The sequence below is a fragment of the Barbus barbus genome (genome assembly GCF_936440315.1).
Source record: "Barbus barbus genome assembly, chromosome: 36".
NCBI lineage: Eukaryota > Metazoa > Chordata > Actinopteri > Cypriniformes > Cyprinidae > Barbus > Barbus barbus.
In genome coordinates this window covers 25,425,586-25,447,978 of record NC_136714.1, presented here as the reverse complement: position 1 = coordinate 25,447,978, position 22,393 = coordinate 25,425,586, and the positions used below count along the sequence as shown (strand labels likewise).

The 22,393-nt window shown below is 37.0% G+C and overlaps 1 protein-coding gene across 1 annotated transcript in view; it reads left to right on the top strand.

Moving 5' to 3' along the window:
• Window positions 1–3,837: 3,837 nt before the first annotated feature.
• Window positions 3,838–22,393, top strand: part of LOC306855471 (protein Shroom3-like) — a 92,342-nt gene continuing 73,786 nt past the window's right edge. The window contains exons 1-2 of the mRNA XM_079394215.1: window positions 3,838–4,572; window positions 16,789–16,943. Of these exons, the coding sequence (XP_079250341.1) occupies window positions 4,426–4,572; window positions 16,789–16,943 (302 nt within the window). The 5' untranslated portion in view covers window positions 3,838–4,425. The remainder of the gene's footprint in view (window positions 4,573–16,788; window positions 16,944–22,393) is intronic.

The window sequence follows — 22,393 nt, the reverse complement described above, 5'->3', positions numbered from 1 at the left end:
TTTTCCTAGATTTTATACTACCAGTCAAAAGTTTGTAATAATTGCATTTATTTGATCAAAAATACAGTAAAAATGGTAATATTGTGAAATAGTATTAAAAAGAAACATTTGAATTTGAATATATTTTTTGTTGTTGTTGTAATTTATGTAACATTATTAATGTTTATCAATGTTGAAAACAGTTGTGTTGCTTAATATTTGTTGGAAACCATGCTACATTTTTTTCCCAGGATGAGTTTTCCTTTAATGAATAGAAAAGCTTTGAAATAGAAATCTTATGATCACTTTATTTATTTAATTATTTTTTAAATCTTACTTAACACAAATTTTGAATGATAGTTTTCATGGTGTCATCAAAAACACTAAGAACCACAACTGTTTTCAACACTGATGATGATAATAATAGTAAAAATAACAATAATTAACAAAAATTAGCATATTAGAATGATGTCTGAAGGATCATTCTGAAGGAAAATTCAGCTTTATATTACAGGAAAAAATGACATTTTAAAATATATTCAAATAGAAAACAGTTATTTTAAATGGTAAAAATATTTCACATTATTTCTGTTTTGTACTATATTTTTTGTGAAATAAATGCAGCTGTATCCACTTATTTCAACTCCCTGCTGTTTGTATTATGAGTCACGTACACACATAAGATATGTTTATTATGGCTAAGTGTATTTGTTTGTTATACTGTTTATTGTGGCACTGAAATGCGATACTGTCCCTCAGAAGCTTTGAACACTGATGCTATTTTATTGGCCAGCTCTCAGCATATAATACAGGAAAACAAGCTGTCTGCTGTAGCGCCACTGGTTATTATCTACACTCATAAACATTTTAATCAAATTAAACATCAAACCCGAATTTAATTATGCACTTTAAACATTTATAAATCACTGTAGACACTGTAAAGAGATCACACAGACATTTATAGATTCTGAAAATTAAAACCTGTGCGCGTAGTTTGAAAATACGTTTTAGAAATGATAGTTTAGTTATACATATGGTGTGCTGTCTCATGTCGGATGCTACAAAACTGGACTAAATGAGCGTTCTGCGTGTGTGTTTAGCGCCCTCTGGCGGTCTACACGTGTTTAAACACTGTTGTGGCCATTCAAACCTCCCTGTCCTCCAGATGAGACCACGGTCTTGATGTACAGTCTAGGAGAATGTTTGTGTTTCAGCTTTTTATTCGAGTAGAGAACACTTTTGGGCTCTTGTCTGAATACTTGTGAATATTCTTTTTAAAGGAATAGTTCACCCATTAGCTGAAAATGTACTCACCCTCAGGCCATCCAAGATGTAAATGAGTTTGTTTCTACATCAGATTTGGAGAAATGTAGCATTATATCACTTGCTCACCAGTGGATCCTCTGCAGTGAATGGGTGCCGTCAGAATGAGAGTCCAAACAGCTGATAAAAGCATCACAAGTAATCAACACCACTCCAGTCCATTAGTTAATGTCTTGAGGAGTGAAAATTTGCATGTTTGTAAGAAACAAATCCAACAATAAAGCATTTCAACTCTAAACCATTGCTTCTGCGCTTCCTCCAGTGAAAATGATGTGTCCTCTCACATCAAAATTCACTGACGTGTGTTTAAACCTTTTATGGACAGTTTTATACTTGTAAACCTTGCTTGATGTGCTTCAAATGAAACCACTATGTGTGCCGGCGCTGAAGAACATCACGTACAAAGAAGTTTTGTAAGTTGTTTTTTCTGTTGTTTGTTTGTTTGTTTCTACAAGTTAGATCAGGAAATGACCTCATAGGTATGATGTCATCGGTAAACATGTTCAGATGTGTCTTGAGGCTGCTGAGCGCACTGGCCACACCTGTTACACTACGCCCCAGGTGTGCTATTGTAATGATGAAAGGTACCTTTGGAGCTTTCAATGACCATAAAAGAGGTACAGGAAAATGTTTTACCAAGAACACAACACAGAAACAGGTTCTTTGTAACTACAAAATTAGCTTTTTAGGAAGAAAAAAAAGAGAATTCTTTTCACAATGAGTTGAAGGCCTACTAATCAACTATACCTCTTAATCTGGTCAAAATATTTTTGAAATTGAGGATCATATGCGGCCAATAAAGGGAGTCAGACCCTGCAGCACCCCAAAAACAAAACTGAACATGCTTTTCTATGATGAATACCTGGAGTAATCAAATTTCGGTAATACTGTAAGGAGGCCAAAATAAAGTATGGGTAAAGCTTGTCCCGCGGGAGTGTTATTTCATTTACAACAGAGGTCAGCTCTTGCAGCAGCTGCTGGTAGAGACAAGTGAAAACAGGTTAAGGTGATGATTAACAGGTTAGGGTTGGCCAGAATTAATATAAATGACATATCATATCGTTCTCCAGCTGTTTCTACTTTACAATGCCAACATCATTTTGAATAAAATTGTCAGTATAGCAATTTGAAAATCTAAATCCTTTTTAATAAAGACGAATTAAATAAAACTCATGTTTTAAACTACATTTTTACATTTCCAGATGCTTTTGCTCTAACACGCCAAAATGTGGGCAAAATTTAGACATCTGTTTTATATTTAAAGCAAACTGATTCACTGTGGATCATCAGTCAGCTTTAAACAACACAAGAGCATGGACACATAACTTCGCTGTCACAGGTTTAGACCCTTTGTTTTATTTATTTTAAATGTGCAGCAAATGATTTCAGACATTTTGCTAAAGTCTGCCAGAACCGATGAACAGTTCCCAAAACCTAGAAGAAAATTTGCATTTCTGAGCCAGTTTTTGAATTTATGATTCAAAAATGTGTATAAAAAATTACAGTCATATTTGAGGTATTGTGCAGAGTGGTTATAGAACAAAACATAGTCTTTTGACTAATGTTTAACACAGGACTTATTTTAAGAATGAATGGAAAACTGCTATTCTAAAACGGTATTGAAATTTCCCATGGGACGCCTACAAAATTCAAGTAGGGCTCACTGCAGTCCACAAGATCCAGGGGGCGTGGTTGGATCCACATCTAGGGGGTGGAGATTGGTAGGTTTAGGGGTGGAGATGGGTGGGTTTAGGGATCAGGGGGTGGAGATGGGTAGGTTTAGTTATATGTAGGGTGGGAGGAGTTGGATCTGGATCCAACCACACCCCCTGGATCTTGTGGGCTGCAGCGAGACGCAAGTACTGCTCACTGCAGAGCCAAATGACCTCCAGCTCCCCCTCCCTGGAGGTCCAGCTCCACCTCTGTGTGGAGTTATGTTTAGTGATAGGGTAAGGGGTAGGGTTAGGGTGTGGTTAGGTGTCTATCTGCTAGAGCTCCAGCTCCTCCCATTTGGCTCTGAAGCCAGCACCACTTGTAAAGAAGGGCGGCCCGCTGTGAGTGTGACCCAAGTTTGCAGTATATACAAAGTTTATGACTGTCAAAGAAACAGAGACGTTTATTACTGTAATATCTGTCAGATAACAGAGATGATTTATGATCAATACAAATCGCTTACAGAACAGTTCTGGAACAGTAGAAATGTTTAACCTAAATAACCGAGATTAAGGCGAGAAAACTTGATATCCACTCCCTTAAGGGTAATCAAATGTATTCATGAGTGTTACTGTATTTTGCTACACATAAGCACCATGAGAAAAAGGAAAGCAGAGTGTGTGCAAAATATGCTACTCCCAAATATGAATTGGATGACTTGACCAGACCTGTTATAAGAGTCGATTTGTATGTTTTCCCAGCATGATGTAGGAGGATAAGGTGGTGATTTGACTACATGATGTCAGCCAGTTTCGGTCACAGGCACCACAGTACGTGATTTTGGGAGCTGTTGTATTAGTTCACTGTTCGCGCATGCGCGCCACTATTCCGATGAACTGTGGAGTTTGGTGGGGGGGTCGACCACAGGCTCCCTCATCCATGGCTGCGGAAAGTTTCAGCGCATCAACAAGAAGAGAAAACTTTTTAAAAAACATGTATCTTAAAAGCTGAAACGCGGGTTTGCACTGATTCGATGATTTTGGAACTGTTTCCTTCCCGACAGGAGTCTGCGCGCTCGCCGCTCGGCGTTTCTGCGGACGCACTGAAATGAATCAAATTCTATTGTGATGTAAAAATGAAGTCGGAAGCGAGCAAAGGCTGACAAACGGAGTTTAAAAGTGAGACCACTGCCCGGAAAAGTGGTGCACGATATTAGATTTGACTGCTTATTTGCAAATGTAAATTATTTTGAAAGGTTGTCGTTCCTTCAATAGGACTGGCAGGTAGGGATGTAAGATAGATTGTTACATTATTACCCTGCGATCCCGAATGAAGTAATTCGAGGAAATGACCCATCATATCATTAAAGTTTTGACTGAGAAGAAACATCCTTGGACAGAGTATATTGGTTGACTGAGTAACTAAAGTTAAGGGACGACCTCGTCCATTCTTTCCCACAACATTCCAGCGATGGATAATAGTTTTCCAGGCAGCAACAGTGTCGTGATCCAAAAGCGAAAGCTGGTGTTCGTCGAGGCTCAGTTGCAGGGTGGAGCGCCCTGGGGGTTCACGCTCAAAGGTGGGCTTGAGCACGACGAGCCGTTAATCATATCGAAGGTAAAGTATCACCTCTCTCACCTGTCTTTCAGATGATACATGTATGTGTCTGTCACCTGACTATAACAGCTTCAGCCCTCAAAGGGTCAGAATGTGTCAGTCAGCATGTTATTCTATACACCAGAGAGAAACATAATGAGGGAGCCATGCTTTGTGGCTGGAAGTGAAATGGAAATTATGAATGTAAGATGCCAGAGTGTATTTGAACACTTAAATCACACTTAAAATGTCATTGCATTAGATAACAAAATGTCAAACCAAGTGGCAACTTGAACACTTTTCAAGCAAAATGTTTCACGTTTAATCACTATAACACGGTTTAAAATGAAGAAAAACTATATTTTAGCACTTTATGATAGTTAAATGTTAGTGGGATGTGTCTATAGATGTGGTTAATGTGATGACTACACCTGTGGTTGGGATTATTTTGGTGTGGACACCTGTGATCTTATTGGTCACTGTGATGTTGCTGGTCTTTGGATCAACACCAACAACAGGTTTATCAAACAATCATAGTCCTACACTTAACCCCAACCATTAACTACTTCTAAACCAGAGGGAAATGATAAGTTGATGTGTACAAGCCACTTAACCTAGACCTCACTGAACTCTGGCCCTTTCCTAATCATTCTGATTGATTAATGTTGATGTTCTAATTGGCAAAATCGTGGTTGCTGAATTTCTTGAATCCACTAAAATCATTTTGGTGATTAAAAGTCATTGTAAAAATAGCTCTGAAAAGTGACTTTCGTTTGTTCTGAGAAAAAATATGCTGTTTGCAGATGCTGCTTAGTTTGATACTACATTTCAAATGCAATGCCATTCTGATATTTCAAGTGTCCAAATATGTTTTGCGGCCACTGTGTTTTTTGCATATGTAAAGTTCATATTATATATTCAAATAATGCATTCATTGAAATATATATCATGTTATGGATTACACATGGTCACTTGAGGTGCAGTGCAGACCCTAGGGTCCGTATGTCACACACACTTCTTAATGAGAGGGAGCGTCCTTCAGGCATCTAGATTGTAATTGCTGAGTACAGGGTCAGATTCTTGGTGTGAGATCCAGACCAGCGTGAGTAACAGATTTTGACCTGCTGCATTCATAAAACGGTTTCACATGCTCCTGTTCAATTCTCCCACACGGCTGGAGCCCGAGCATAAAAAATAATAGGCATCAGAATTCTAGAATCCATTGTAGTTCTGTAAAGCTCAAGATGCTTTGGTGGCCATTTGGGTACATTTTAGGGGAATTTATTCTTTCTTGGTATATTTGGAATAATTATTTTTCTGTATCAATATAAGTTTAATTTAGGCTTTTAGATTTTGAATAAAAATTTAAAAAAAGAAGTTGTTGGTCATCAATGCACCAATATTGTTACAATTCTCAGGTTGGTTTTTATGGTGTTTCTAGGCATTTCTGCGTGGTAGGCAAATTATGTGTGAGGGCGAAAGATTTCTCTACAGATTCAAATTGGTCATGTGTATTTGCCACGTTGACAAATAGTAATCTGCTTAGTCTGAAAGTGATTTTTATTTGGGCTGTCCTTACATCACTAAACTGTTGACAATAGACAATGGGCTTTTTTGACACAATTTTGTCAAAAGTTTGGTAATGTGGCCTAGAAGTCTCTATGATATTCTCGTCACTAGCTTGGGTCCCTCTTTAAATATGAGATAGTTTCCACCTGTTACATTGTCTGAACCAGGGTGGTTACTTGTGTACTTCAAGTCACTAACCCTAAGTATTAGCAGTAGTTATAGTGCTGATTTTCTTGATAGTGGATCATTAGGTAATTTTTTATGGAGAATTAATTGGAGATTTCAGACCCATGTACTTTTTTCCTTGGAAACAGGAAACAACTAATTTCCTTCAACTGAGTATGCCTCATTTCCAAGGAAGAAAACCAACAGAAGCAATAAGCTTATCTAGTCACATTATTTAACTTATTACAAATAAGCAACTGTAATAAAGTTTGCAAGTTTTTAATGGTAAGAGGCATTCTAATGAAAATCTGGTGTTTTTTATGGTGCTTGGTGACGAATTTTGAACTTCTGTCATAATGATCATAATTGAAGTGTCAGTCCTGATTGCAAACTGGTGGTTAATCCCTGATCTTGTGATCAGAATGACCTCTTCTGCACTGTAGTGGATCAGTACTGATCAGTCATGTCGGCTAATCAGTGCACTGCAAGTCAGGGAGACACATGGGAATGAAATGAAAACATCCCAGAGAGTGAAACACCTAGATTAGTCCTCACAGGAGAATTCCTACTTTATTCTCTTTTACTTCATATATGACATAAATGCATGGATATTCCATCATAGTTGACCCAGAGGAGGTAGGGCTTTATCTTTGAAGAATAATTGAGACTAATCGCTGGCATCGCAGGGGTTAAACACATTTCCCTTAAGAGTTTTATCACTCTTCTACAGTGCCTGTGTTTGTGAGTGTGTGTGTGAGATTTAGCTGTACAAGAGATTACGAACCCTTGAATCACGCCAGTCCAAAGTCAGCATGCAGCAGGATGTCAGTGGTAGACGGCCAATGATCAATGAGGGGGAACTATACTTGTTTTCTGGGAAGGAAAAAAGAATATAATTAGACTTGACATGAACTTCAGCAGGTGCTTACAATCCTGAAATGAAACAAAAATCCCTGAAATGGTTTTGTGACTAATCCTGGAAGATCTCATGTAGGAATATTAATTTCCCCAGACTCAACTTTCTATAGTCATGAGCTTTAGTGTGGTTTTCATGGACTCAAGAATGATTGTTTTTGGCAAAAACCCTGAAGTTGCCACCTCGTTCTTTGGAAACTGATATTCTAAATTCTACAGATCAGTGTTTTGGTTTCTAGATTTTTTTGAAGCATCGATACATACATGAAACCAGAGAATTAGAGAATTTGTGGTACTTAAAAGTTCCACTAAAGCAGTATAAAATAATTTTTTAAGAGTATATACCTGGGAAGTCGTGGCCTAATGGTTAGAGAGTCGGACTCGTAATCCGAAGGTTAAGTGAACCTTGTTCCATATTTTAGATTTACAACTTGAAATGAAAGGTTAATTTGCTTAAAATGCATGGCTCTATTTGTTTGGAAGTGTTTTTTCTAAAGAGGGAAACAGGCAAAAGCAGAGGAGATCCCCGTCCTGCCTTATTTGGTTCTCTGGATTTCTGGTCTTGAGTAATGTCCTCTGCTGCCTGACTCCAATCTCTGTAGCCTCTCAGAAAAACAACACAAATTATCCAGATAGTTTGTGGATTTGCTGCTGCCATGACAATGGGATCCCATAGCCTGCGCCCTCCTGCGATTGTATATACAGTACCTGTTATGTTTAACTGCATAAACAGGAATTGATTACAATGATGTTTTCTGCTTGGAAACAGATGTTTCCAAAACACGAGGATCTGTGCACCGTACACCCACCGTCTGACCCTAAAAGTGTAATTTGGGACTGCATACCACAGCAAATTTAGTCTATCCTGAAATCAAAGATCACGTAATTCACATCCAGATTGAATAAAACCTTTGGCTGCACCAAAGTTTACATTGTATTATTCCTAAATAGCATGCAAGATTAGGGTTAAGTAGTCCAAAGTCATAGAACATTGAAGACAGTATGTCAACGGTACTGCATACTGTTTCTGTTGTATTTCTGAAGTATGCGTTTGTGTGAATATTTAGTGATAGACTTGAGATTTGTCTACTTTGAGATTATCAACATGTTTATTTAAATAAGACTGAATTAAAAGAGAAGTAATAATGAATTGTATATTGATGTAAATTCAAAAAATACAATCTATCTTGTTAATACACAATATTTTTTCATTACATAATGAAAAGTACTCTTCTAATCAAAAGTTTTGGACTGATTTTTTTGTTTGTTTTAGAAAGTCTCTTCTACTCACTAAGGCTGCATTTATGAAATATGAAATGCTATACTGCTATTTAAAATATTTTTTATTTTAATATAATATAATAAAATATAATTTATTTCTGTGATGCAAAGCTGAATTTTTAGCATCATTACTACAGTCTTCAGAGTCACATGATTCATCAGAAATCATTCTAATATGCTGATTTGATTCTCAAGAAACATTTCTTATTATTAGCAGTATTTACTATACTTAAAATTAGTATTTGATTTGGAATGCAGCCGTATTTTTACGTTTTAGCCAGAATGAAGCAATCTGTACTTGTCTCAACAGGAGACGTACTTCATCTGCCTGTAGTTTGTCCCGTGAGCATGAGCTAACATACTGCTGCGGTTTTGGTCTGATGTAGTTCTTTTGTGCAGTAATGTGTGTTGCGCTGAATAGCATGCTTTCTGTTGCGTGCTGTAGAGCAGTGTCTTGTTTACAATGGTGAGTAGTGTGTTGTGTGTCATAGTGAGCTGTGAAGTGTGTTGTGCTGAATAGTGAGCAGGACGCAAACAACAGCCGTGGCCCTTCACTCCCCCTTTAAGAGCTTGTCACCATTACCATGGCAACAATACGGCCCTGGAGCACGGTTAAGACTCCCGAACGAAACCGGAGATAAGGAGGAAGGATGAAGAGGAGCTATAGGCCTTGAGAGCTGCTCTTATCTGGGGAGTGAGACAGAGGAGTAATACAGAGGGACAGTGACGGACGAAAGGGTGAGAGGGAGAGATAGAGCGAAGTCTCGGGGCTTATGGGGGGTGTAAATGTCACCGATGGGTTTCTTTCAGCGCCTCACACTCAGATCTGCTCTTGAGAGAGATGGCTGGCTGTATCCCAATTCGCATGCTATCTGTCCTAAATAGTATGCAAGATTAAAATTGTTAGTGCATTGATTTTTTTTCATGCTTTTTCAAATAATATGGAAGGCATTTGTGATACTCTTTAAAAAAAAATATATATTTTTTTTTTACTTGTAGAAAATGGGTTCAGAAGGTTCAGTGTGTGAACCTAAGTTAATTATGAATTTTAAGCAAATGCAGTTAGATATGTGCTAATATGTACATGCAAAATGCAAACAATATGTATAGTAACAGTACAAGGGGTCAGTGATATCATGATGTGATTGTATCGACAATGTTTTTTTGTTTTTTTTTAAGGTTCAATGGTGCTGCATTTATTTGCTAAAAAATTCTGTAATATTTTGAAATATTATTACCTTTTAAATAACTCTTTTCTGTGTGAATATATTTTAAAATGTAAATTATTCCTGTGATCAAACCTGAATTTTCAGCATCATTATTCCAGACTTCAGTGTCATATAATCCTTCAGAAATCATTCTAATATGCTGATTTGCTGCTTAAGAAACATTTCTTATCACCAATGTGGAAAACAGTTCATATTTGCTTAATGCTTAATGTTTTTTGTGAAAACAGTGATGCATTTCTTTAGAAAGTTCAAAAGAACGGCATTTAGTTGAAATTTTAAATGTCTTTTACTGACACTTTTGATGGATTTTACACTTGCTTACTCAATTAAAATATTCAGTTCTTTAGGAAAAAAAAGCTTTTCAACAGTAGTGTAAATTACCGTAATGACCCGAATATAAGACAATGTTGCGACAAAAACGCAATCGTCTTATATTCAGGGTCTAGACTTTGACATATTAATAATACACCCACAACAATAGGTGGTGCCAAACACGCATAAAACGAGTGTGCCATGAAATATGTAATGTAATGTGTGTTGTAAATATCGAAAACAAAAGAAAATGCTTACAGCGGCATGAGTCGTTGACTGTCATGTTAGCCTGATGGGACCAAACTTCCTCTGTAAGTGATTTTAAAACAGAAGACAGTACCCAGATTTGAAGACTACAATAAGATTTCACTTCTACTGTTAAGAAAATTTTGGTAGGCTACTATGAGATGGATAGATCGATTGCTTCTGTCTGCCGTGCTGCTGAGAGGTTTGCGATTGTCGCTCCGTGTAGCTTCGCTTTCCTGTTGAATCTCTTATCTTACTTTCACTCTCTGTTGTTTAAAGTGATAATATATAACTTAATTCCCACCATATTTCTGGTATTATCTATGAAACTAATTTGATTTGACTGTTCCCCGAACTAGAAAATACAGAAAACATCCACACCAAAGTAAGAGTAACAATTTAATTGACGTTCAACAAATAAAAAACAGATATAATACAGATAAACAAATGATAAAGCTTGGCTTATTGAATATTAGATCCCTTTCTACAAAAGCACTTTTTGTAAATGATATGATCACTGACCGTAAACTAGATGTGCTTTGTTTGACAGAAACCTGGCTAAAACCAGATGATTACATTACTTTAAACGAGTCTACCCCCCAAGATTACTGTTACAAACATGAGCCGTGTCCAAAAGGTAAAGGGGGAGGTATTGCCACAATTTATAGCAAAATTTTCAGTATTTCTCAAAGGTCGGGTTTCAAGTATAATTCGTTCGAAGCAATGGTGCTTCATATAACATTATCCAAAGAAACAAGTGTTAATGATAAATCCCCTGCAATGTTTGTACTGTCTACTGTATACAGGCCATCAGGGCACCATACAGACTTTATTAAAGAATTAGCTGATTTTCTATCTGAGGTAGTGCTGGCTGCAGATAAAGTCCTAATTGCTGGTGATTTTAATATCCATGTTGATAATGAAAGAGATTCATTGGGATCAGCATTTATAGACATTCTGAACTCCATTGGTGTTAAAGAACTTGTTTCAGGACCTACTCATTGTCGAAATCATACTCTAGATTTAATACTGTCATATGGAATTGATGTCAGTGGCGTTGAAATATTGCAGCAGAGCGATGATATCTCAGATCATTATCTAGTTTCGTGTATATTCCATATAGCTAAAGCTGTAAAGCCAACTCCTTGTTACAAATATGGTAGAACTATCACTTCTACCACAAAAGACTACTTTATAAATAATCTTCCTGACTTATCTCAATTCCTCAGCATATCCAATAGCTCAGAACAACTTTATGATGTAACAGAAATTATTGACTCTCACTTTTCTAGCACTTTAGATACGGTTGCTCCTTTTCGCTTAAGGAAGATTAAGGAAAAGAGTCCAACACCGTGGTATAATGAGCACACTCGGGCCCTAAAGAGAGCAGCCCGGAAAATGGAGCGCAGCTGGAGAAAAACAAAATTAGAGGTATTTCGTATTGCTTGGCGGGAATGTACCCTATCCTACAGAAAAGCATTAAAAACTGCTAGATCTGCTTACTTTACGTCTCTTTTAGAAGAAAACAAACACAACCCCAAGTGTTTATTTAATACAGTGGCTAAATTAACAAAAAAATATAACATCAGCAGGTGCAGACATTACCCAGCAGCATAGTAGTAATGACTTTATGAACTACTTTACTTCTAAAATCGAAACTATTAGAGATAAAATTGTAACCATGCAGCTGTCAGCCACAGTATCGCATCAGATAGTGCACTATAGATCCCCTGAGGAACAATTCCACTCATTCTCTTCTATTGGAAATTAACAATTGTATGGACTTGTTAAATCATCTAAACCAACAACCTGTATTTTAGACCCTGTTCCATCTAAGCTCCTAAAAGAGGTGCTTCCAGAAGTGATAGATCCTCTTCTGAATATTATTAACTCATCGTCATTAGGATATGTCCCAATAATTGCACTGTCCTTGGAGCAGACCTGACCTACATTTCACTGCTGGTTATACTCTGTATAATTGTTTATGTGACAAATAAAATCTTGAATCTTGAAAACCTTCAAACTGGCTGTTATTAAGCCTCTCATTAAAAAAACACAACTTGACCCCAGAGAATAAATTGATTACAGTTCGATCTCGAATCTCCGTTTTCTGTCAAAGATATTAGAAAAGGTAGTATCATCACAACTATGTTCCTTCTTAGAGAAAAATGACATGTGAGGATTTCCTTCACGTCAGGTTTTAGACCATATCATAGTACTGAGACTGCTCTCATTAGAGTTACAAACGACCTGCTTTTATCATCTGATTGTGGTTGTATCTCTCTATTAGTGCAACTGGATCTTAGCGCCGCGTTTGATACTATGAACCACAACATTCTTTTAAATAGACTAGAAAATGATGGTGGCATTAGAGGAAGTGCATTGGCATGATTCAAATTGTACTTATTTGACCGCCATCAATTTGTGGCAGTAAATGAAGAGGTATCATACCAATCACAAGTGCAGTATGGAGTACCTCAAGGCTCAGTACTTGGCCCCTTACTTTTCACGCTTTACATGTTGCCCTTGGGAGATATCATTAGGAAACATGGTGTTAGCTTTCACTGTTATACTGATGATACCCAGCTCTATATTTCTTCGCGACCTGATGAAACTTACCAATTTGCAAAACTAACGGAATGTATAATTGATATCAAAAACTGGATGACTAGCAATTTCTTACTGCTAAATTCTGAAAAAACAGTGTTAATTATTGGACCAAAAACTTTTGCATGTAATAACCTAGATTACCGTCTAATACTTGATGGCTGCTCTGTAAATTCTTCGTCATCAGTTAGGAACCTAGGCGTACTTTTTGATAGCAATCTTTCCTTTGAAAAACATGTTTCTAGCATTAGTAAAACTGCATTTTTCCACCTTAAAAATATATCTAAATTACGACCAATGCTCTCAATGTCAAATGCAGAAACATTAATTCATGCGTTCATGACCTCGAGGCTAGATTATTATAATGCTTTATTGCGTGGTTGCTCTGCACGTTTAATAAACAAACTCCAGCTGGTTCAAAATGCAGCAGCTAGAGTTACTAGAACCAGGAAGTATGACCACATTAGCCCGGTTCTGTCAACACTGCATAAATAACGACTTTATTCAACAATTCGTCTCCTCTGTGTGGTGTGGCTGACACAGAACAGCGTACGCTGTTTGCGTTCAATGGATATTTCCCAAAATGGCGCTACGGAAACGCAGAGGAGACAAATTATTGAATAAAGTTGTTATTTTTGTTTTCTTTGCATACAAAAAGTATTCTCGTATCTATGTCAAATTAGCTTCCCAAACCCTGATATTTACTGCAAAAACAGCATGAATAATATGCCACTCAGAATAATATGCAGCGGTTTTATCTTTTTCCAAACATCTCTTCTCTCTCTGACCCCCCACACTGTCCATACCCCTTCATCTTCTCCTTGAGAGCAGGCAAATACAGGGCAGGATAAAGCCCAGGCCTCTGGCAAAGACCCAACAGAGAGAGCAGAATGTCAGCGGCGGAATTCGCAAGAGCCTGGAAAACAACAAAAGAAGAGAGATGATCAAAAAAAAACCTACATAGCAATTCCAGCCGTACTTTATGTAGTCCTGAATACTGATTCAGCCTCTTCTGTGGAGCTGCTCTTTTATTCGTCCGTTTCAGAATGCACTGTGTTGTTTACAGTGTGGCGGCAATAGAAGACGAGCTAAGAGCGACCTGAACCCCAGGAAGTCTGGGGTTAAAATAAGGTTAAGAGAATTAGACGCTTTGTTCAGTTACATATTAATGAATTCATTGTCACTGGCTTGGCAGCACATCCACAATTAAACACTCCTATTGATGGCCCTGAGGCCGAGTGTTAAGTAAATCTCCGCTAGCCGTCTTTTCTTTGAGACACCCGGCTTTACGCTCAATAACCGATGAAAGAGAAGACATGCTTGCTCATACGATTACTCTGAATATGGTGTGATTTGAATGCTGCGAGGAAGCGGCTCACGGCAGGCTTTTGAGAGCAAACGTCGTCAGGAAAGAGCCAGACGAAAGACAGGTTTTAACAGGAAACGACAGACAATTGGGGACCATTTCCAAATGCGCGTCTTTAGAAGGAGAATGAAATGCCAGTTTGTTCTGCATGTTATCTTGAAAGGGCTTCCTGAAGGACTTATTTTGTTTGGCACTGATTGGTCGGCTGTTAAGTAATGCTAACAATAAACCAGAGGTCAAATCTTATTCTCTGGTAGAAATCACTTGGGTGTCCACCTGTATGTTTTGGTTTTATTGGTTGTTAATCATTTAGCAGGGTCTTTTTATCCAAAGTCAATTACAATGGCTTATGGTTGTTTGGGAAGCTGAAATATAATATGGCGATATCCAACAGGTCATGTGTCTAGGCTAAGTTTGCATGGTCAGTGCCAAAAGTTCAGTGTTACTTTAGTATAATTTAAATTAGGTTTTGTTTACATTTCACTTACATTTCACTGCTGGTTATACTCTGTATAATTGTGTATGTGACGAATAAAAATCTTGAATCTTGTTTTTAGATTTTGTTACATGCATTTGTTATTTGTATTTATTTTAATTTTTTACTATTTCTATTTAGCTTTATTTTAATTTGAGCTATTTTAGTACTTAAACTCATTTTAAACTTATTTTTAATTTTAGTAATTATTATAAATATAATTATTACATATAATATTTTTTATTCATTGTAATAATTTGTAATAATTATTATTTTAGTTTTAGAATTTTTGCTGTGTGCTTTTGTCAATTTTATTAGTTTATTTCTATATAGCTTTAAATTTAATAATTTTAGTTTTAGTCATTTTAGTAAGTTTTATTTTATTTCAGTAGTTTTCAAGTTTAAATTTCAATTTTTATTATTATTAATATTTTATTCTCAGAACAAAAGCAAAAAGCTAATGACACACAGTTTGTGGTTTGCTTTATGCAGACTCCTTGCACACTGAGTCAGAAATTTTTGCATGCGTTTTTTTTCATATTCGTCATCCTTTCCTATCAAAATGCTTGCTACGGATGCGAAAACGCAGAAAATCAAACCTGATCTGATTTTTTTTGTTTGATGGATGAAAGTTTCGGAGGCAGTGTGTAAACGTGATTGACACAATGTGAGGTCGTATTTATTTTTTAACATGCAAAAAGTTCAGATGAAAATTTCGGACATTTATTGATATTTTGTTAATATTATTTGTTTTTACATTTTCAGTTTTCATTTTAATTTTTATTTAAATTTGCTAGTAATTTTGTGCTTTTGCCATTTCATCAGTTTTTCTTTTTAACTTAATTTTAGTTTCAACTTTTGGTTTTTGCTTTTGTCATTTTATTACTTTTTTTAACTTTATTTTTATCAAATTTAGTTTGTTTTGTGCTTTTGTGTTTTTTGTCTTTTTTTTGTTGTTGTTAGGTTTATTTTTTTGCTTCATTTTTTGTGCTTTTGTCATTGTTAGTTTTTAAAATAATTTGTAATTTAGCATTAATTTTGTTTTTATTTCAGTTTTAATTTTAGTACTTCAATTTATTTTATTTCAGTTAGTTGTCAGGGCAATATTTCTAAATTTTTGTTTAACTTTTTTTTGGGTTTAGGTTTTTCATCTAATGTATTTTTGTTGTTTTTCAGTTTTATTTCAATTAATTATTATTTTTTTAAATACTTTTAGTTAAAAATAACTAAACTGGACAGGAACCATTCGTTGTTCCAGAACCATCAAAACCATCAATTTCTTGAACACATTTTCTAAAAAAAAATTTATTTGAGGCACTTAAGCTAAGGTAAAAATAGCAGTAAATTTATTTACAAAGAAATTCTTAGTGCTATTTTTAGAAACTCTATTTAAACGAAGCAAATCACAAGATCACACAAATGCAGACCATTCCTCTGAATTGTTATTGTCACATATACATAAACACATCAGTTTCCTGGGGGAATATTTTACCCTCACACCACAGGACTTTTCTTTAGCGAATTGGAGATCCGTCGTCAAAACAATTATGCCTGAAACACCAAGCACCTGCTTTCAAGAGTTCAAGAAAAGAGTGCATTAACCGATGTTATCGAACCAATTCTGTCTTTCTTTGTCCACAGTGAGATGCTACTAGGGATTTACAGAGGTTTCTTTGTGTTTACAATATCTAAACATTACATTTCCTGCTCATGAATAATGCCCTGTGCTCTGTGTATTGTTTAGGAGCTGTAAGAGAGTGAATGGAGTCCTCTCAGGTGCACAATGACATTATGTTGTCTGGATGCTGCTGAGCTTTCTGTAAAGTGGGACTCCATCCTCCGTCCGACCCGGACAAGAGATTGTGTGACCAAAATATTAGTGTCTAGAGACTCTGCGAATGTGTAGGCGTAAAGCTCCAAAGAAAACATTCTTTGAATTCTGGGCGGGTTTTACTGGGGCCTCTGAGCGTCCATGTGGTTTTAATTTAGTTCGTGGAGCCCTCGTAGCCTCTATCTGTTACCGCACAGAGCATTCACGGTCTGTTTGTGTGTGTTTTCTTAACGTCCCGCAGGTAGAGGAGGGCGGGAAGGTGTCTCAGTTGCAGCACCCCCTGCAGGCCGGAGACGAGGTGGTTGTCATTAATGAGGTGGAGTTGAGCGGGTGGAAGCAGGAGGCCATATCTCTTGTTAAAGGATCGTACAAAACGCTGCGGCTCACTGTGCGAAGGTAAGACCAAAAGCAGCCCACTTCTGTCCCATAATGCTCTGGGGCTGTTATTTGTTTTTTTTATACACTACTGTGCATTTTGGGGTCAGTAAGATTTTTAAAAGAAGTCTCTTCTGCTCACCAAGGCTGCATTTTTATTTTATTATTATTATTTTTTTTTTTATTTTTTTTTTTTATCAAAGATACTGTAAAAACTGTCAAATTGTGAAATATTATTACAGTTTAAAATAAGCGTTTTCTGTTTGAATATATTGTAAAATGTAATTTATTCCTGTGATCAAACAGCATCATTACTCCAGTTTTCAGTGTCACATTATCCTTCAGAAATCATTTGCTTCTTAGGAAACATTTCTCGTCAGTGTTGAAAACAGTTGTGCTACTTCATATTTTTGTGGAAACTGTGATACTTTTAGTTTTTTTTTATTATTATTAAAACAAGGGGCTCAAAAGAACAGCATTTATATGAAATGTCTTTACTGTCACTTTTGATCAATTGAATGTGTCCTTGCTGACTAAAAGTATTTATCTCTTTAAAAAATATGTCTTAGCTATAACTATTCAATGGTTGTGTATGACAACAGAGTTTCTTGTCCATTTAGGTTATTTAAAATAGTTTATTGACAGCATAGCAGAGCTGTACAGTGGGTACGGAAAGTATTCAGACCCCCTTAAATTTTTCACTCTTTGTTATATTGCAGCCATTTGCTAAAATCATTTAAGTTCATTTTTTTCCTCATTAATGTACACACAGCACCCCATATTGACAGAAAAACACAGAATTGTTGGCATTTTTGCAGATTTATTAAAAAAGAAAAACTGAAATATCACATGGTCCTAAGTATTCAGACCCTTTGCTCAGTATTTAGTAGAAGCACCCTTTTGATCGAATACAGCCATGAGTCTTTTTGGGAAAGATGCAACAAGTTTTTCACACCTGGATTTGGGGATCCTCTGCCATTCCTCCTTGCAGATCCTGTCCAGTTCTGTCAGGTTGGATGGTAAACGTTGGTGGACAGCCATTTTTAGGTTGCCGCTCCGGAGATGCTCAGTTGGGTTTAAGTCAGGGCTCTGGCTGGGCCATTCAAGAACAGTCACGGAGTTGTTGTGAAGCCACTCCTTCATTATTTTAGCTGTGTGCTTAGGGTCATTGTCTTGTTGGAAGGTAAACCGTCGGCCCAGTCTGAGGTCCTGAGCACTCTGGAGAAGATTTTCGTCCAGGATATCCCTGTACTTGGCCGCATTCATCTTTCCTTCGATTGCAACCAGTCGTCCTGTCCCTGCAGCTGAAAAACACCCCACAGCATGATGCTGCTACCACCATGCTTCACTGTTGGGACTGTATTGGACAGGTGATGAGCAGTGCCTGGTTTTTTCCACACATACCGCTTAGAATTAAGGCCAAAAAGTTATATCTTTGTCTCATCAGACCAGAGAATCTTCAGGTGTTTTTTAGCAAACTCCATGCGGGCTTTCATGTGTCTTGCACTGAGGAGAGGCTTCCGCCGGGCCACTCTGCCATAAAGCCCCGACTGGTGGAGGGCTGCAGTGATAGTTGACTTTCTACAACTTTCTCCCATCTCCCGACTGCATCTCTGGAGCTCAGCCACAGTGATCTTGGGGTTCTTCTTTACCTCTCTCACCAAGGCTCTTCTCCCCCGATAGCTCAGTTTGGCCGGACGGCCAGCTCTAAAAAGGGTTCTGGTCATCCCAAACGTCACCCGTTAAGGATTATGGAGGCCATTGTGCTTTTAGGAACCTTAAGTGCAGCAGAATTTTTTTTGTAACCTTGGCCAGATCTGTGCATTGCCACAATTCTGTCTCTGAGCTCTTCAGGCAGTTCCTTTGACCTCATGATTCTCATTTGCTCTGACATGCACTGTGAGCTGTAAGGTCTTATATAGACAGGTGTGTGGCTTTCCTAATCAAGTCCAGTCAGTATAATCAAACACAGCTGGACTCAAATGAAGGTGTAGAACCATCTCAAGGATGATCCGAAGAAATGGACAGCACCTGAGTTAAATATATGAGTGTCACAGCAAAGGGTCTGAATACTTAGGACCATGTGATATTTCAGTTTTTCTTTTTTAATAAATCTGCAAAAATGTAAACAATTCTGTGTTTTTCTGTCAATATGGGGTGCTGTGTGTACATTAATGAGGAAAAAAATGAACTTAAATGATTTTAGCAAATGGCTGCAATATAACAAAGACTGAAAAACTGAAGGGGGTCTGAATACTTTCCATACCCACTGTAGATCCTGAAATAGCTTTTTTGGTTGATCATTTCCAAATGCTCTTTGTTAGAGTCTTTCCTCATTCTTCTCACTCATACTTGAGCAGTGGTGTATTAAACAAATATTTCATGCTCAAAAATCTGATTGGTTAATTTTGAACATAACATTTAGAAGAACATAAGCTGAGTTCTGTATTAAAGGGGTCATATGATGCGATTTCAAGTTTTCCTTTCTCTTTGGAGTGTTACAGGCTGTTTGTGCATAGTTAAGATCCCTGAAGTTGCAAAGACTAAAGTCTCAAACCCAAAGAGATATTTTTTATAAAAGTTAAGACTCGACCACGCCCCCCTAAAACGGCTCGTTCAAACACGCCCCCACATGTCTACGTCACTGTGTGGGAAGATTTTCATAACAGCACCCAAACCCATATGTTTGGGCTTCCAAAAGAGGACACAACTAGAAATCAGTGGTTAAGTTGTATTTACAACATTGTTCAATGCAAAATTCGAGTGTGCAGCGCATTTTACGGAGGACTATTTCCTGAAACTGGAAGAGTAATCTACAATGCTGGCTTGCGCAAAGTTTCTATAAAGTGGGGCAATTCCAACTTTGCAAGGACAGTCTGACGCTTCCGACTCACAGCCTGTAAGTTCGTTTCTGCTACTGACGATTCAAACGCGAGTTTTAGCAGTGTAGAGTAGTGCTTGTTGTTTGTCATTTCTCCGATCACAAATGCAGACATGGTAACGTCAAAGACAGTATAAGTTATTATAATTAGTAATTATGTCCCCACTGGATGCAACAAATGCCTCGTTTATAATAGGTTTTATTGTTTTTGTGTCATCGAGCTGGGACACGCAATCACAATACGGTCAGGGGCGTAACATTTCCGTCTCACGCTTGAGGTATTCGGCCAATCACAACACACTGGATAGCTGGCCAATCAGAGCATGCCTCGCTTCTCAGAACAATGAGCTTTTAAAAATCGACGCGTATAGAGGAGCAACAATAATGTACAGTATGTGGAAAATAATGTGTTTTATTAACCTTAAACCACATAAGCGCATTGCATTACACCAAATACACAAAATAATGTTCATTTTAGCAACATCATATGACCCATTTAATTTGGTACTACTAACCATACAGTTTACATTAAAGGTGTATTATTTTAAATTGTTCTCTGATATCTGCATAGAAGGTATTTGGCTTAGGTAAGGGCAAAAGTTTTACATGTCCATTTACCAACCTAGGATTTCTCCCCAGAATGAAACGGCTGTTATTGGCTTATGTGGAATGGTTATGAATAATAATGTTGAGCTCTGCTCTGATTGGCTGTTTCACAATGCGGCTCATTTCAGTAGATCACAGGAAGGAAACACAGGGAAAATATATATTTCGATACTTTCTCGCGCAGTTATATCGTTGGGTAATTATACTGTAAATAAAATGAGCCTGGGCATTGAAACTTTTCAAATGCACGATCGCGTTTTACTTTCACTTTTGAGATTCGCGATCGCACAAACTCTGTTTATACTATGGAGCGGCAGTACTTACCACACATTTTACAAGAGCAGATGCTTGTCAGTGGTGCTCAGGATCTGTAAATCATTCGCCATCGTCCTCAGGCATCTCTCCTTGCTCTGTTTATGTGGTAAGTCAAATCTTATGTACTGTAACAGGCTACAGCTAGCAACGAGCTAACCATGTCCCTTTAGTGGCTTGTGTTATTTTATTAGAACGCGTTATTTGCAGGGCTCTGAACTGGTTCAAGGAACGAAAACCGGAAACGAACGAAATTTTGACTGGAACAGAACCAGATACAGAAACAAAATCTAATTTTATAGTTCCGAACAGAATTGAAAATTTGAAATGGCCATTAACCGTTTAATAACGTTATTTTATCGTTTCATTTAATATTTGAAATTTGCTGTCAACCAATCAGGAATTCAAGTAGTACAGACTAATGTGATGCTGAGGCATCCAGCGAGTGAAATGCCCGCCCGCGCTCCGCTGTGAACTCTAGTCGCAATGGCAATGAATTCTGCTACCATCTGTTTTAATGGGAGGTAGCAAAATCTGATAGAGTAGCACAAATCGTCAGAACACCAGTGTTAGAGTTTATCCGACGACAGTGATGGATTCAACAGACCTGCGGCACTTCTGCGAACAGAAATTAATCTTTTCATAAGTTTAAATTGATTTTTAACTTTTACGGGCATTTTTACCTTTAATAAATCCTTTTTTTCTAAAAGTGTGCATCTTTTCAGTCAAATTGTTACATTTAATCAGTCAATTAGAATAATAAGACATTTAGGCTGTTACCAGACAAATGAAACCAGTATCAACAAAATAAATCTTTGCAGAAGTTGCTTCTGAAGTGTTATTCCTCAGAGATGCAAAACAGTGCTGTAGCTGTTTGGAATTATTTTTTGTTGGTGAAATAGAGCATAAACAAGCAATATGCTGCCTAAAACGTAAGTCTCTTAATATTAACTTATTGTTTATTGAACTGTTGTATAAAATCAATATCACGTTTGTAATGCTGATTTTTGAAGAAAAAATGGCACTCTTCGTGTAATTTTTAACTATATGAAATTATATATATATACATTTTCTGCCCCCATATCTTGAATTTTGTGATCTTTCTTAATGCATTTTCATAGAGTGAATCATGCAGTGAAATAACACTCTCTAAATGCACATGCGCTGTAGTCTAGACTTCATCACGTAATGTATGCGTGCACTCCATAGGTGTTGTTTGGTTTTTGCAAAATACTCGATAATGTCAAATTGCACATCGTTAAAACGACAATTACGATATTATCGCAGACGATATATATCGCACACCCCTAAGCTCCGCAACTGTTTTCAGCATTGATGATAATCAGAAACGTTTCCCGAGCGGCAAATCAGCATAATAGAATGATTTTGCATCACAGGTATTAATTACATTTCATAATATGTATAAATAGAAAACAGTTCTTTTAAATTGTAATAATATTTCAGAATATTACAGATTTTACTGCATTTTTGGTCAAATAAATGCAGCCTTGGTGAGCAGAAGAGACTCTTTCAAAAACAACTAAACATTCCAAACTTTTGACTGGTAGTGTATATATGTCTAAACACTATACAGTATATAATTCCTTTAGTAGCGTTTTTTGGTGCTGATGCTTAGCCATGATCATGATGATGTGATTAAGGAAAAGAAATG